At 33.0% G+C, this 17,550-nt stretch overlaps 1 protein-coding gene across 1 annotated transcript; it reads left to right on the top strand.

The window, feature by feature from the left end:
* The first annotated feature begins 11,316 nt into the window (after positions 1-11,316).
* LOC118039276 (AT-hook motif nuclear-localized protein 8) lies at positions 11,317-17,550 on the top strand. Its single transcript, XM_035045939.2, has 5 exons — positions 11,317-12,125; positions 12,207-12,262; positions 13,028-13,159; positions 16,595-16,756; positions 16,945-17,550. Exons 1-5 carry the CDS (start codon positions 11,621-11,623, stop codon positions 17,212-17,214), a joined length of 1,125 nt encoding a protein of 374 aa, XP_034901830.1. The 5' UTR covers positions 11,317-11,620; the 3' UTR covers positions 17,215-17,550.

Below are 17,550 nucleotides of genomic sequence, written 5' to 3'. Positions count from 1 at the left end.
ATAATATTAAATACTAATTTTTTGAGTAAAACATAATTTTTTTAAAAAAATTACAATTTCATTACGTACAAAAGTCATTCAACAAGAACTACAGTTTCCATATGATTTTTTGAGCTTGCAATAAAATTAGGCAAATTATTATCAGGAATAAAATTAAGATTAGAGTATGAGTAAATTTAATTCACCTTAAACTAATTTTTTTAAAAAAAAAATATTATTCATAATTAACTGTACTGGTTTTTCAAGGGGAAAAAAACTAAACTTTTCTCATTAATTTTTTTTTTTAAAATTAAACTTTTCTCATTAGTTTTTCAAAAAAAAAAAAAAGGAAGAACATTGCGACAGTGGAGCCATGCTCCACTGTTACTGTTTCACTGAACAGTGGAGCCATGCTCCATTGTTCCTAAGCTGCTTCTCCAATTCTGCGGCTGCACAGCAAAAATCAGTGGGCCCTACCACCTAAAATCAGGTTTGTTTCTTTTACCAAACAGCAAAATGTGTGGCTGCGGGTGAACCTCACCCGCAGCCACATTCCCAAACACCATCTTAACATGGTAACCCGAGTTGACTCAAGTCTTTTTTTTTTTGTTGCTTTTTTCTAAATGGTTTTATTTTTTATTCCATTCTTCAGTACTGGGTTGATTGAAAACTAGGCTTTATAATTATTATTTTTCTTTCAACGAAGTTATCCTCATCTCATGACTTGGTCGCTGGTTTGATAGGTTGACTATGTTCATTTTGTTTGGGTCCTTTTTTATTGAATATTTTTTTAATTGAGCTTTATAATTTTTTATTATTTTTCTCTTATGGGGTTGTCTCGATCTTATGGCATGGATTACAAGTTCGACGAGTTAACTTAGGTTGGCTAGGGTAGTCTTTTTTCTTTTGTTTTAATTTGTTTTTTCAATTTCATTCTTCAACATTGAATTGATTAGGAATTGACCTTCATGATTTATTTTTATTTTTTTATAGGGTTATCGTGGTCTCATGACTTAGATCGTAAATTTAACAGGTTAAATTAGATTAATCCAATATGTTATTGTCTCGATATTTAAAAAAAATGACATTTAATATATCATTGTATCAATATTTAAAAACAATATCGTCCACTATACATAATATTTTGAGTTCATGATTAATTTTTTATTAGAAAACATATTAATAATGCTTGAATATTTTTTTAAGTTAAAAAAAAAATTGATGTGACCCGCAACACAACATAGCCCAATGATTTAATTTAAGGTTATAGCAGGCTTGATTCTCCTTCAATATCGACACATTTAAGTGTCCTTAAGTCTTTAGTTTAGACTTCACTAGATATTGGTCTATGCTATGTCACGTTAGACCAAAAATATTTCTTAAACGTAAAAAAAAAAAAAAAAAAAAGTCCAGATTGTGAAAAAAATTTTGATAGCATCATTAAACTCATCCTAACAGGTCAACCCGACCGAACTTCTTTACCTAGCTCAAGTTTCAAATTAAATTATGGATATATTGCCCTAACATAACCCAATCGACTTGGCAGGTCCAAAAATAACTCAGATAACTAGTAAAAACATGGTTTAGTTTATTAAAAAACAAATTCAAAATGACATATTTTTTAAAAAAAATTTATTAAGGTGATAATTAGGATCGACTAGGTCTAATGACTTAATCTGTCAAACTTATGACTTTAATTATGAACTCTATTGATTTAGTAATTTTTAAAACAATTTTTTTATTTAACTATATGATAACAAAAATAGTCGCTCATAAAATCAAGCGTCTACTCAATGTTGGGATGTTTGTTTGGCACCACGAGAACCCTATAAAAAGTAAACCAAAACAAATTATGAATCTTAATTCTCAATCAAACCAAGTTAATCTACTAAACCCGCGATCCATGACATGAATTCCATTGAGCTTAATAAATTTTCTTCCTAAATTATTTTTTATTTAATTATATGATAACAAAAATAGATACTCATAAAATTGAGCGTCAATCCAATGACAAATCATTTGTTTAAGATTGTGATAACCTTATTAAAAGTAAACCAAAACAAATTATGAAGTATAATTCTTAATCAACTGACACGACCAAAAGCTTGATGTCTTTTCCCAAGTGCAGGAGTGTCGAAGTAATAAATAACCCGGCAAGACCGGGGTCGAACCACAGAGAGGTTAATTGTATAAATTATAAATAACAATACAACAACAACAACAACAACAACAACAACAACAACAATAACAATAACAATAATTATAATACTCAGTACGTGGCGTTGTTACACCTGAGAATGATCCAAAAGATCGGGTCACAGGTTTCCAGCCTATATACTGAGTTTATGAAAAGATCAAAGGGATATATTACATAATGTAAATAACAACAACAACAATAATAATAAAAATAATAGTAGTAGTAGTAGTGGTAATAGAAGTAGATGAAGAAATTAATGAGAACTTTGAGTTGGAAGATTAATGTAAGGATTAAACAATGATATAAACGAATGTCAAGGTTAGAGGATCCACTAATGGTACTTCAAACAAGTATAATATAAACTCTTATTACTCAATTGGAAACCACACATAAAGGAGGTTCCAATCAGATTATAAATTGTTAACATGATTACATTAGTTATCTTATTCGAATAAAGCTAATACTTGTAAATGTTGGCAGGCATTCATGATTATAACTTATGTTAACAACAAATCAAGTCCCTTTCATAGCTCAGGTGTCGGTTATACCATACAGTATGGGCTATGAAAGTACCAAGTATTTGTTGTACCAAGTGTTATACAACATAAATCTAGATTAACCATTTAACAAGCAAAGTATTAAAAGTGAACAAGATAACAAATATAAAACATGTTAGTATCCAACGTTAAGGTCCATATTAAGTTTATATTATACTTATTCTTACACCATTAGTGTACCCTTTTCACCTTGACATAATTAACTTAGCTAAACATAATGAAAGAAAGAAACATAAATAGACAAGATAAGAACATAAATGAGAAAGAAGTTAACTAAGTAAAAGAAAGGAAATGAAGTGCATAAACTTGATATTAATGAAAGAAAAACATAAGCAATACAAAGAGAGAAAGCAAGAGCATGATCTTGATCTGGAAACCAAGATGCCTCAATACATGGTAAGTGCCTCCTTTTATAGGCCAAAATTTGGAACTATTGATTTGTTGACTAATTGATGAGTGGGTGGCCACATCTTGACTAGATAACAATCCTTATCTTCTTATCTGATCAAGACGTCATTGCTAACATCATAATTTGCCCAGAATCCTCAAGAATGTTCTAGGAAATTGTCTCAGCTTTCCAACAAAAAAAAGATGAGGTCATTTGGACTTCTAGAACTCAAGATATGGGCTGAACACTAAATAGTGTTTGGGCTGCAGGACAGCTTCGGACTTCTTCGTTGTTCCTTCAATTTGGACTTCAAAACGACCTTTTCAAATCTTGGGCTCCTCATGAAAGTTGTAGGCTTTTGTCTTACCTTTCCATCCATATAAAGTGGACCTAAATCCGAAATCTAGAGCTCCAGATATGATCCAATTACCGAGCAATGTTCCGGTTTGGACTGCACCGACATCTCTTTTCTAAGTTTGGCCATCTCTTTGTCCTTTAACTTTCAATGCTTAAACTCATCAATCAATCCTTTTATTTATGTGATAGTCCTGCATTTAAAATGAGCATTTACCATAAATTAAGGTATCTTATAACATCAAACTTGTTATTATAAAACATGCTTTAGTTAAGGAGTTATTGATACTTCAAGTGCAAAATGATGATATAAAACCTTGATAAACATGCACTTTTAAGTACTAATCATCAACCCTAGTTAATCAATCAAACTCACAATTCGAGTTATGGTCTTCACTGAGTTCAATAACTTTGTTTTTTTTTTTTTTCTAAAACTATTTTTTATTCAATTATACCATAAAAAAATAGACACTCGTAAATTTAAACATCAATAAAATAGTAAGATGTTTGTTTGAGGCTGTGATAAGCCTATAAAAAGCAAACCATAATCCATAACAATAGTCGCGAGGTGGGCGCGACGTCGTCTGTTGACGGCGGAGGCTCTTTGTCGTGTCTCCTATGTGAGGTGTTGTGTGTTAGGAATGATTTTTGAATTTAATCATAAAATTATGATTAATGTTTAGGAGTCGCCACCTAGTATTATGGTCATTAAGAACCTATGATCTGTGAGAGTCTGAGTAAGGGATTAGTTGTGCAAGAGAAAGACGCATCACCCCCAGTACACCTTACCTGAGGTAAGCTGCATTGTTACTTGATTGTTTTTTTCTAAGCCATGTTTCTATTCATTGATCTTTTCTAAGGCTCAAGGCAGATTTCTCTTCATGAGAGAGTCTCTAAATTATAGGGTTAAATCCTAACCGTTCTAAAGTCTGAACTTTACCATCGCATTTATTTACACCTTGTATCTTTGATACTTGAGGGTGTAATTTATCATGTAATTTTACACCCCACAAGTATCAAAGTCTACATTAGGATCCTAAAAAAAATAGAAAAAGATTTTTGACATGTTGGTCAAATCCTAATGGATAATCATAAACTGGTTATAATATCCATTTTTGGATTTTTTTTTAAAACATGAAAAAGATGCAAATTTTGTTTGTTTTTTTTTTTTATGAAAAATATGCTTGGAAAAATTTTAGGATTTAGCCGTATACAACAAAATATTTTTTTTCTTTTTGAAAATGCTTTGAATTTTTGTTGAAATATTTCGGAGAAAACCAGGTATTTTAATACCAGATTTGTATTTTACAGTGTAAATATACAACCCGATATTATGCAAAATGGATAGAAAATATTTGAGAAAATCATAAATTTTTTAAAATGATTTTTGAGTTTTTTTTGGATTTTTTTGTTTTTTATATAATATTATAACATAATATATATTATATAATATTAAATATGTTGGCTGGGCCAGCCTCAGCCCAAGGAAAAGGCGGGCCAACATCAGCCCAAAATGGTTGGGTTGAACTCAGCCCATAATATTTTTTTCTTCTCTTTTGGGGTGGGCTGGACTCGGCCCATACATATGGTCTGGGCCAAATCAGGTCTGGCCTATCTCCTTGTGTTAATTATTTCTGCAGAAACGTGAACAGTTATTGTTCACGTTCTGTATTCAACCAAACGTTTGCAGAAGCTGTAGGCGGGTGGAGGAGAAGACTACTGTCAGCGGTGGTCACGGATGTGATCAGGAGGTTGAGTCGATGGCCCGAGCGGCGTCGTTGCAAGGAACGATGGAAGAGTTGGCGACTGATGGCAGAGGAAGCAAAAGAAGAATAAGAAAACGGGAGGGGCTGCAGAGAGGAGAGAGAAAGGTTCACGATGGCTCTCGGTGGTTGGTTGGTGGCTTCCAGTGGTGGAGCTGATAATGGAAAGACTAGTGATGAAGGTGGTGGTGGCTGAAGGCCACATAGGAGAGAAAAAGAAGAGAGAGGACAGTGCAAAAACCGGAAAAAAATGGTTTTTTGGCTTACTTTGGACTCGATTTTCTCTTCCCTCAGACTATCAACACCCCCTCTATTTATAGGAGGTGGAAGAGGGTAATCTCGTCTACACCGAGGTAAAATTTTAGCCATTGATTCGGTTGGTAAGGATCCCAACCATTGGTTCAAAGTAGCTTCCTTGAGTTATCAAATCTGCAGGAAAAGGCTGTCGGAGTTAACCTCTTCACGTCGTTGCGGTGCTGTCATTCATCCTAAAAAGTTCACATGGGGTTATAGAGGAACTGTAGAGGATCCGTTTCGTGCAAGTATTGATCGGTTTGATGGAGAAATCAAGCATTAAATGCACCTACAAATAAGGCTCCAAAGCAGTTTTTTTCGGGTAAAAGAAAAAGACAATGAACAATGACAACACGACGTGTCGTCTGATCCTCTTCTTCTTGTTTTTTTACTTAAAACGGTGTCGTTTAGGGATTGAATTAGGGATTGTAACAGATTTTCAATTTAGTCCCCCAGCTTTCAATTGAACCCTTAATTGACCTTAAACTTTGGATTTAATGCAATTAAACCCTTGATGTACTTCAATTGTAGCTTCGTATTTACGCGCCTTTTGCAATATGGTCCTTGGTCTCGGAATTTTTCAATTTAACCCCTAATTGACCATCAAACTTTTAATTTCTTCAATATCACCCCCGATTTTTGTCAATTAAGCCCCTATAGTTTAGCGACTTTTGCAGATTGGTCCTTGGCTGTGAATTTTGTCAATTTAACCCCTAATTGACCCCCAAACTTCAATTTTCTTGCAATTTTGCCCCTGATTTCAATCAATTAACTTGGTAAAAATTAAATTTGGTCTCTTAAAATTCCAACCTTCTTAATTAAACCTAAATTAAGCTCTCAAACTTAATTTTTCACCAATTAAACCCCAAATAAAATTAATTAGACCCATTTAAAGTATAATTAAGTGCTTGCACTTAATTAAATCCTTCAATTGGACCCAAATTAATTCTTAAAATGTAATTTAGCTCATGATTAAATCAAATTGGCTTATTAAAAATTTAATTATGTCTTTGGACTTAATTTTTCACTAATTAAGCCCAAAATAAAATTAATTTGACCCATTTAAAGTATAATTAAGTCCTTGCACTTAATTAAATCCTTTAATTGAATCAAAATTAATTCTCAAACATAGTTAAAATTCAATTTGGCCCATGATTAAATCAAATTGGCCTATTAAAAATTTAATTATGTCCTTGGACTTAATTTTTATGCAAATTCATCCAATAATCATTTAATTTGACCTTGAATTTGCATTGTTTTCCCTATTTTTTTGGCATAATGGGGTAGAATTAGGCCTTGAATTTTCTTCAAAAATGGCAGCTTGATTTCCTGGCCTGCTTTCTCCGCGTTGCCAGCCTTTATTTTATTTTTTGATTTTTATTTTGAAAAAGAAGTAATTTTTTTGGGAATAACCCAGAATTGAATTATGACAACAATCATCCTACAGAAGTATGCAACAAAATAAGAACATGCCAAACCACTTAAATAACCAAAATAAGAAGCAAACTTGACCCAAAATGAAAAGACAAAAGGAAAAGCATGTCCCTTTTTCTTTTTATTGATCACAAACACCTAAAATAAAATAAAAAAGTCAAAAGCAAAATAGTATAATATAAAAAATGAAACGTCGACAACCCAACATAAATGGGCCAATAATAAAAGCAACCGAAGAACAAAGATGACATCATTAGGAGATAAAAAAAAAAAAAAAGGAAAAAAAGAAGCTAGAATGAACAATTAAGTAAACCACTCAATAAGTTCAATAACCCTTGTCAAGGTTAACTAAGCATGAACATCGATATTGTTGAGGCAAGTTAAACAAACCCAACAAAAATGACATCAAAATAAGCAACTACTAAAAAGCATATATTAAATAAGGATACTTCGGCCCATTAATAAAACAACATAACAATGACTCAATATTGTTAAAGTATGAACAAAAACATTGTTGATGATATACAATATTTTTCATGAAAAAACATTCTATATTTCAAAGGAAAAAACGCTAACCAAATACATTAATCCATGATATAACCATTATGGAGCACTAAATCCCTCAACTAAACCAATTAAAACCACCAATCTATGACGCACCATAAATAAATAAAAACCCATTCAGCTAGACAATTGCATGTTACAATAACCATCTAACAAAGAAACTTTGAAAAAAAAGAAGAGGTATGCCAAACCTTAAAAACAACCTAAGGAGAAACCAAGTTGTCTCGAAGTGAACTGATAAAAATATAACCTCATCTATTTTTTTTTTTTTAAGTAAACAAACATGAAAAACAAAGAAAAAAAAAACAATAAGAAAAAGCAGTAACAACTAGACATTATAGGCAATGAAAATCTTAAACATTGAAAAAACAATTAAGGCTGACAAAATCAACAACACTAGAAGTAAAAGAAACAATAAGATAATGAAAAACAATAAAACAAACCCAACAAAAGACCGTGCATCATGTTCAAGTATGCTTCACAAGCCTATCTATACATAAAAACCAATAACTAAAAGGAAACCTGCATACTAAAATAAAAGAAACCTAACATCATAATGAATATATAAAAAGATATAGACAATAAAAATAAGAGAAACATATGAAAAAAAAAAACATAACAATTAAAAAGATGAATGAAATAGAAGGCACACTAACCATCATAGTTAAAAAAAAAAAAAAAAAAGCTAAGAAAAAACATGTTAAAAAGAGTGAAGAGAAATAAAGAGAAATAAAACCCAAGAGAGAATTCCCAAAAAATCTCCTATATACCCTCCTATACAAACCAATATGAAATAGATAAAAAGTTCAAGGCTAAAATTGACCAAACCCACCCTAAAAGCCCAACCAATCGAGTATGAAATGACATGAAAGCAGAAGAAGTGACCCTACTAAAGATAGAAACAAAAGGCAAATAAAATCATAGTAACTATAAAAGACTTATTTAGTTCCATGCAAATGAAAACAAAACATGACCAAGATAGACGCAACAAGAGGTAATGAAAAAAGCTTGTCACAAACCAACTCCATGTTGAATCTCATTTAAAACCCAACATCTTTACCAACACAAAGAATTGATTGAAGGCCAGCCAAGTATATAATGCATTTAATGAATAATGATGGTATTGTACCAATTTTACAAAGGCACAATCCAACCACATCACCAAATATAAGGGAAGATAAAACCTAGGAAATCCAAATAAAGCCACCCACTAGTTACTATCAATCAAATAAAATTGGAAAAAAAAATCCAAGTTAAACCACTAGCTAGGGATGCCAAATGAATTGGTAAGTAAGGCATGAACTAGAACAAAATAATGTTATTCCACAGCTACCTCTCTCTAAGATCAACAATGATTACAACAACAAAAAGAATATTTTTAACTTTTTATCAAACTCTGATGGAGCTAAATAGCAATGATAAAAAATCATCAAGCAAACAAGCCTGATTGAGCAAAGAGAAATAGGTTTGTCAAGAAAACAAGCTCCACGCTCAAGATTAAGCTCTATCTCTCAGTTGTACCGTTCACCTTTTGTTAGGAGGTAAGTCTAAATTGGTTTCCATTGTATTGTTGAACTTCTTTTCTTGTTGATGTTTTTTAAGACATAACAACCTTTTATTTTGTGAAGAGCCCCAACAATACCTAGCAGATGAGAATTCTCTAAGACTAACTTGCTTTCCTTGACTTGCCTTACTATTTTGTCTGATAAAGCAACTCGGACAAAATAAAATGAAAAGAGCAAAAGTTAAGCTACTTGATATGGTTACTTGTAATCAAGTTTGGTGATAAAGTTACATTTGATATAATTACTCTTATTAGAGAAAAGGCAAATTTATCCTTTGTGTGCCCTTCGCTCTTCTATCATATGATGTCCCCTCTTTAATGTTGTCACACACACACACACACGCACACACACACACACATATCTATGTATGTATGTATGTATGTATGTATGTATGGTCTTTTCATTCAAGAATTTTCTTATGTGTTAATGATTTTAAAGTTTCCAATAAGCTCGTGCTATATTTATTTCATTAAGAATTGATGATCTTTTAACAATACCTTCGAATTGATGGCTAGTTTATGTAAACACCTTCTAAGATATGCTAAAATTAGATTTGAATGGTTTGCAACTTGAGTCAATAAGAGTTTACCTTGGAGAATTAAAGTTATACACAATGATCACTTTCACCCTACGCTTATAAAGAGATGTGAATGAGTAATATAAAATCACAAAGAAATTTATCAATCATTTAGGGAGCTTGTAAGTTCAATCAAGAACTTAGTATAAGAATCACCCAACCACACAAAAAATAGTAAAAATATTGATTTCTTTATAAAAAGAAAAGTATTTTCTCAAAAAATCTCTACAAAAGAGTATTTATACTAAAATGAATTCTAAGTCTAATAAGATATCTTTAATGAATACGAATAAACCTAATAATAATAATAATAATCCAAATTTAAATGAAGGCCTTAATATATCTAAAAGACCTAATAATAACTAATAAATAAATAAAATAATAGCTCAACTAATATAAATAAGACTAATGCCCTTTTCGTAATTTATTGGTAAAATCAAAGTCTAACTTTAAACGTAAGGTTATCTCTTGTATTAATAAATTAGAAGACATGCCACACATTATTTGACAGCTATAGATGTATATTTTTCAATGCAATTGGATTGCATTAAAATCTCTTTTATAGCTCAATTTATGACCAAAACAATAATGAAATGTCAAAACTAGAAGATTTGAATCTTCTTATTCCAATCTTTTTATAATGTCTAAATGCCCACCTATAATCTCTTCATGAACATTATTTCATATCTTTTGGGAGTCTATCTTAGTACATGCATCTTAAAAAATTAAATTGAAAGCCTCTTTGAATCTCTTAATGCCTTAAGTCTTGTCACTGAATCAAATGGAACCTGTAACATAGCTCTTGGTGTTGATTTGATCACAATGTTATTCCAAGGTGCTGAATAATTAGCTTATAGATGTAGAGAAGCCACAGAGATAACAAATCTAGCTCGCGAGATTAAAAAAAAACAATAAACATTACTATGATCTACATTGTATTGTCTCTGGTTGCATAATGTTTTTACCAACTTTTTTTTAGATTTATTTGTAATACATGAACTTATTGTTGAATAAAAAGAAAATTATTTCAATTACTAATATGATGTGTTGGTATCACATTCATAATCTAGCAGAAAACCAAATCTTAGGCTCCATTTGGTATTAGGTGTGGATGAGCATTTAAAAAAATATAATTTTTTTTAAAAATATTTTTTTGGATTGTTTTGATATGTTGATGTTAAAAATAAGTTTTTTAAAAAGAAAAAAATATATTACTTTAATGTATTTTTAAGTGAAAAAATAATTTAATAAGCAACCGCTATTACAATGCCAAATACTACTAAGGGATAGGTTCTCGTGGAGGCATTTCAAATGATTTTTATGTTTTAAAGTATTTAAAATAGTATTTAATATTATGGTAATGATTGCTTTTAAAAGTGTTTTTTACTCTAAAATACACAAAAATAATTTTTTATTATTATTATCATATTAAAACAATTTAAAAATACCAAAAAATTATTAAAAAAAATATATTTTTTAAAATCATGATAACACTAAAAAAAAAAAAATAACATTCTTTTAATAACTATGCATGTCCTTTGAAATTTGAAAAAAACCTTAAAGAAAGATAAAAAGAAAAAAATGTCCTTTGAAATTTGAAAAAACATAAAGAAAGATAGAAAGAAATGTACCGATGGGCATCAAGTGAAGAGAGAGCAGAGCACTTTAAAACCCTAAAATCCAAAACCCTACTTTTCAGCTTCACTCTAGTTTTTATTTCATCTCCATCTGTACTCTCTGCGCACTCCCTCGCTCTCTCTCTCCCTCTCAACAAAGTGTGAGGTTCCATTTTCTAACTAGTACTTAGTTTGTGGTCGCTGCAGTAGATATCTCACACCCACCAGACCACCACGCCTCTCTCAATTCCCTATTTTTTGTTCACATTTCCCACTGTTCAAGAAGAAAGAGAGAACCCACATTTTTTTTCAAAAAAAAAAAAAAAAAACATATGGACTCGAGAGAACCGCCACCGCCGCAACAACTACAGCCATCGCATGCACCACCACCACCACAATCACAATCAAACATGATTCCGGGCCCTATCTCCTCCTATCCAGCAACCGCTTCCCCTCACCTGATCAACAACCGCAGTATTTCTCCTCAGAATGCTGCTGTTGGTGGTGGCTTCCCCTTCAATCCGATGTCATCCCAGCGGCTGCAATCCAAGCCTGAAGGTGCTTTTGATGGATCGTCGCCCACATCTTCTTCAGGGATGAGGTTTAGTATAGAGCCCTCCAAGAAGAAGCGCGGGAGGCCCAGGAAGTACACACCTGACGGTAACATTGCCTTGGGTTTGTCACCCACCCCCATTCCTTCAGGAATATCGGCTGGTCAAGCCGATTCTGGTGGTGGAGCCGGAAGCGGTGTCATGCCTGATGTGGCATCTGAGCATCCTTCTAAAAAGCATAGAGGAAGGCCGCCAGGTTCTGGGAAGAAGCAGCTTGATGCCTTAGGTAATTGTGTGCAAATTTGTTGAATATTTGTTGAAATGTATGCTTGTGTTTTGAAAGAATTTTTGTTTTCTTGTTGGACAGGTGGGACTGGAGGCGTAGGGTTTACACCGCATGTCATTACGGTGAAAGCAGGAGAGGTATGTATCTGTGCAGCTTTTTAATTTATGTTTTGGATGCAGTGCTTTCTTATCTTGTTTGTTAGAATAAAAATGCAGCAAGTGTGAAAAATACAGTCTTTTTTGTCTTGTCCTTGATTAGTTAGATGATTATTTTGATTAGATAGATTATATTTTATAGCTCAGGATCAAAGCATTTTAGTTTGGGGACAGTTCAAGACTCCTGTGCTTTTAAATTCAACCGTGTTTAAAAGTATCAATCAACAGATAAGGTTACTTTATTCGCTGGTGCCTATTTTTGGTTATCACACCACATCCAAAGTACTTGCCTTCTGCTGAAAGGAGAGCTTTGAACAGCATATTTTAAATTACTTGCTAGCAAGATAAAGCACTGGACGTGGGTTTATTTCCCATGGGAGTTGCTCAAATTTCAGTATGTTCATCCTCAAATTTTCATTGTCCTTCTGATTCTTTTTTTTTTGGGGTGAAAATAAGTGCACCTTAATGTAGTTTGATGACTTGCAATTACAATTCCTGTAGCTAAATGAAATATTGTTTAAATTAGCACCACATTATCTTTTTTTTTTATTCAATTGTTGAAATGCTTCATAGATCTCAATGAATAACTGTTTTCCCCACCTTTCTTTTTCTTTTTTTTTTTCCTGAAAATAAAAGTGAGGATGTGTTGGTGGAGAGGTGGTTATGAAGGTTCTGTTATCCCTCTTCAAATGGGAACCTATTGAAAGTATGTTGTGTCATCAAATAGTGTCCCCTTCATTGTTACAGGACATTGCATCAAAGATTATGGCTTTTTCACAGCAAGGGCCACGGACAGTTTGTATTCTCTCTGCAAATGGTGCCATCTGCAATGTTACACTTCGCCAACCGGCAATGTCTGGTGGTTCTGTGACATATGAGGTACTTTTGATGTCTGTAAAATCTCCTTTACTCTTGAGAAGATTTTGTTTCTAACAATATAGGTAATTCAGGTATAATACGGCTGTCAAGTACCCCTTTCCATTGCTATAATTTAATCTCAAATGCCCCTGACATCTTCGTTCCTTTTAGAACCAGCTGTGTGCAGTATTGCTGTGTTTGTTTTTTAGATGTCCTTGGCAGCGTTACTTGCACACCACCACGCATCATTCATGTGGGACTAGCAACTGAGCCTGTTAGAGTTCATACAGTGCCTCTTGTGTGCCTATGTGTGTGTGTTTGTCCTAAATAGATAGTATAATTAGGAGCTGGAAACCAAGGTTTGGACAGTCCTTTGGTCAAAGTTTGCAGGGGCTCCTCGATTGCAAATTTATTTATGAAATAGTACACAAGTATTAGTCTCAGTGAAGTTGAACTTGGGCTATGAATAGGGTTGCTCTTAATTTATGGAAAATATAAAAAATCTTTTCTTGCAAAAAAAGAGTGTATGCATTGAACTTGTATAAACATCCTGCTTCATTTTTGCCATGGGTCATGTTCTTAAAATATGTCAAGGTTATAGCCATTTCTAGGTCACCTTTCATGGATCCATTTTTGCCAATGCAGTAATGGGTATACCATATTTTTGAAATGAGCTTCCCCAAGAAATCTTCCAAAAATGACATCTTTGAACTTGGACTTTTGAATGGTGCTGTTCTTGTTTTATGGGAAATACTAAAAGTCTTTTCATGCAGGAAAGAGTGTATGCATTGAACTTGTGTAATTGTTCTACTTCATATTTAGGCACAGGTCATTTTGTGAAATATGTCAAGGTTATGGCCTTTTCTCAGTCATCATTCTACATCTGTTTATATTATTGAGCTTTACTTTCCCAAGAAATCTTCCAAGAACAAAATCGATTCTGTAGCTTTGAGACCATATGTCCCATTCCTGCCACATTTTAGCCAAACAGATTATTTTCTCATTCACCAACATCAAGGAGTAGAATCAGAACTAGGAAAATCTAAAACCTGGGTCTTGAATTGAATTTATTTTTTTCAAGAAATGCTAGTGTTTTAAAAATACTGTTGTTGATGATAGGGGAATACACCAAACATTTGCATTGGGCTAATGTTGTGCTTTCTAGACATGCAATAACTTTGCATTTTATATGCTTCAGTAAGATGCAAATCATTTACTCCATGTAAATGTGTCATTCCCCTCCTATTGGAATGCTTGGAGGGTGTGGCTGCAACAGATAAAGCCTACCTCAAGATAAATCAAAACTCAGCTGAAGGGAACCTGAATCAGTTAGGGCATGGACGCGTACTTTCCACCCTTAGATGTGCTTGTTATTCTGAGAATTAGAATCCTGTGGCTGTGTCTATGGATGCCTTTTCTTTTCTCATGTTAATAAAAACTGTGGTATTAAGTCAAGAAGCAAAAAGATGGTGTTGATGCAAATTCTTAAGAAGTACATGCTTCCTAATTGTGGCTGTGCATGTGAATGACATTTGTTAGGCTAGATGAGCGTGCCTAGTTGCTAGTTGATATACATAATATTGATGTGCCAAAAGTTACTTTCATCATCTATGGAATTTAAGCAACTTAGCTGCATTCTTCATGGAAACTAGGTGGAAATTGGAAGCTATTACCAAGTCAACAGGTTTAGGGTTTTTGAGTTTTTTAATATGACATGATTGACGTCTAAGAGGTTACTGCCACAACCTATTTGGTTTACTTGTAAATTTCTTTTGTGGTAACACACTGAAATCATTTTACCTTTGTGTACCAAATGGTTTGTTGAACTAAAAGTTGATTGCAAAAGTCCTTCACCATAAATCCAAGGAGGTCAAGGACCTTTGGTAAATATGCACTTCTGGCATGTGTTTAGAAAGATCTAGGCCATGTTTGTTTCCCGGAAAGTAGTTTCCGGGAAACCATTTTCCAAACTTTCTTGTGTTTGTCATTAGAAAAGTTGGTCAACGGAAAACACTTTCCGGTCAAAGGAAAACACTTTCCAGTCAATTTTAGTCAAAGAAAAATTTGACTTGGTTTTCATGAAAGTGTTTTCCCTTTAGCTGTGTTTGTTTTCCGGAAAGTGGTTTCCGGGAAATCACTTTCCAAACTTTCTTGTGTTTGTTTGCTAGTAGAAAAGTTGGTTAATGAAAAACACTTTCCAGTAAAAGGAAAATTTGGCTTGGTTTTCAGGAAAGTGTTTTCCTGAAAAATTTGGGGGGAAAACACTTTCCGGAAGTTGTGAAAAATTTAGAAATGTCATTATTTGTTAATTATATCAAATTTGATCCTCAAACTTTTGATTACTATATGTATTTTATTTTGAATATTTATTTTTCAATTTCATCTCTTAAAATTTTATTTTTATATTAACTTTGGTCCTTATTTTTATAATTTGCTATTTGCTTTTTCCTTATCATTTTTTTATTGAAATTTTTTATCTATCAAATTTGGTCCTCATTCTTTTGATTGTTACTTATTTTATTTGAAATAATTTATGAAATGTTGATTATTATTATTTTAATTTCTTCATCTTTCATTTTTTTTAAAATTTTTTTAGATATGATCTCTATTATTTTGATTATTATTTATTTTATTTGAGATAATTTATGAAATTATATATTTTTTTTCAATTTCATTCTCATTCAATTTTTTAATTTGTAAGATTTGTTCCTCATTATTTTAATAAATTTGAGAAAAATAAAATATTAATAAGTTATTTTCCAGCTCATTTTCCATGACATAACTAAACACTGGAAAGTGTTTTCCAACTCATTTTTCATTACAGTACCGAACATCGGAAAATACTTTCCCGGAATTCACTTTTCAAAAGGAAACTACTTTCCAGCAAACAAACGGAGCCCTAATGACAAATATTGCATCCTCCAAGTTATGAACTGCAAGAAAACTTCTCCTTATTAAATCTATGCTCCTATTGATTATTATTTTGACCTCATCTTCTGTTTTTCTGACTATTAGCTCCTGATGAGTCATAGTAAAAGGACATACGTCAAGACCATTCTTTAGCATGAAAAATTGAGTGATGCGCTGTTTTTTCAGAAGTATATGCTCGAAACCCTGATTTGAAGTTTCATCTTATAAGCAGTCTGTATTGTGAAAACACGAGATTCTGAGATTTAATTGACTGCTCAATCCCTTTACTTCTTCACCACCTAGTTAATTGGGAATTCTGGATCTGATTTAGATGTCAAATCCTGTCTTTTTACTCCTATCATCAGTAATTGCATCTTCTTTCTAGATTTGTGTTTGTCTGAATATGCAATTGGAGGTGGGTGGGGTGTGGACGTTTTATGCTTTTAAGCAATTTCTCCTTCCCCCAAATTTATTTTTTCATGATTTCAATAGTTCCCTCTTGTGGTAATGCTGACTTTTCTCTGCCTTGTGACATTTTCTTTTCAGGGCCGCTTTGAAATCATTTCTCTATCAGGTTCCTTCTTGCTTTCTGAAAGTAATGGTAGTCGGAGCAGAACTGGTGGTTTGAGTGTGTCACTGGCTGGGTCAGATGGTCGGGTTTTGGGCGGGGGAGTTGCTGGAATGCTAACGGCAGCTTCTGCTGTACAGGTATTCACCCTGCCATCATCTGTCTTTATTCACACTGCCATCATTTGTCTTTTCAGGTGGCTGTAATACACTGTTAGATGGTCATCAGTTACCATTTGAGCATCAGGGAACCTTTGATATGCGAAAGCTTGACACAAATATTGTTGTGTTTGATCTATAATTCATCGGGATTCCTTGTTTCTTGCTAGGTAATTTTGGGCAGCTTCATTGCAGATGGAAAAAAATCAAATTCAAAATCATTAAAATCTGGACCTTCCTCAACACCCCCACCCCAGATGTTGAATTTTGGTGCTCCATTAACCACAGCTAGCCCTCCCTCTCGAGGGGGCTCTAGCGAGTCTTCGGATGAGAATGGTGGCAGTCCTGTTAATCGGACTCCTGGAACTTATGGTAACCCTAGTCAACCCATTCATAATATGCAGATGTACCAACTATGGGGTGGCCAAAATCCAGAGTGAAAATGCTTCCCACTCAACAATACTGTGCTTAGGACCACTGACCTGGCAGTCCTTGCATGGTATATTCAAGTCAAATCCTAATCCTAACACGTGCGATTGAATACAAAGCATGGATGAGCTCCTCTTTAGTGTAGTTCAGATATATTTTTTTTCTTGAGTAGTTTTTATTAATTTCTTCCCAGTTTCTCACTGATTTAGACACAGCCATGGCTGCCCTAGGAACGTCTTAGTTCAGCCTGTTGTCTAGTTGTGTTACTTTTGCTGTATTTCTCCATTTGTAAAAGTTATGATTATAACGGATGTCTTAAAAAAGATTTGATTGGTTTTTGTTGTCTA

Source organism: Populus alba, chromosome 1 (genome assembly GCF_005239225.2).
Source record: "Populus alba chromosome 1, ASM523922v2, whole genome shotgun sequence".
NCBI classification, from domain to species: domain Eukaryota; kingdom Viridiplantae; phylum Streptophyta; class Magnoliopsida; order Malpighiales; family Salicaceae; genus Populus; species Populus alba.
The sequence above is the reverse complement of the archived record's forward strand: the minus strand, read 5'-3'. Positions and strand labels throughout refer to the sequence as shown.

Excerpts from the sequence above, each read along its gene's own strand:
- LOC118039276 (XM_035045939.2), top strand. The coding sequence starts at position 11,621 with ATGGACTCGAGAGAACCGCCACCGCCGCAACAACTACAGCCATCGCAT. Across the intron at positions 12,126-12,206 it reads GAAGCAGCTTGATGCCTTAG|GTGGGACTGGAGGCGTAGGG; the intron begins GTAATTGTGTGC and ends CTTGTTGGACAG. Across the intron at positions 13,160-16,594 it reads GTGGTTCTGTGACATATGAG|GGCCGCTTTGAAATCATTTC; the intron begins GTACTTTTGATG and ends TTTTCTTTTCAG.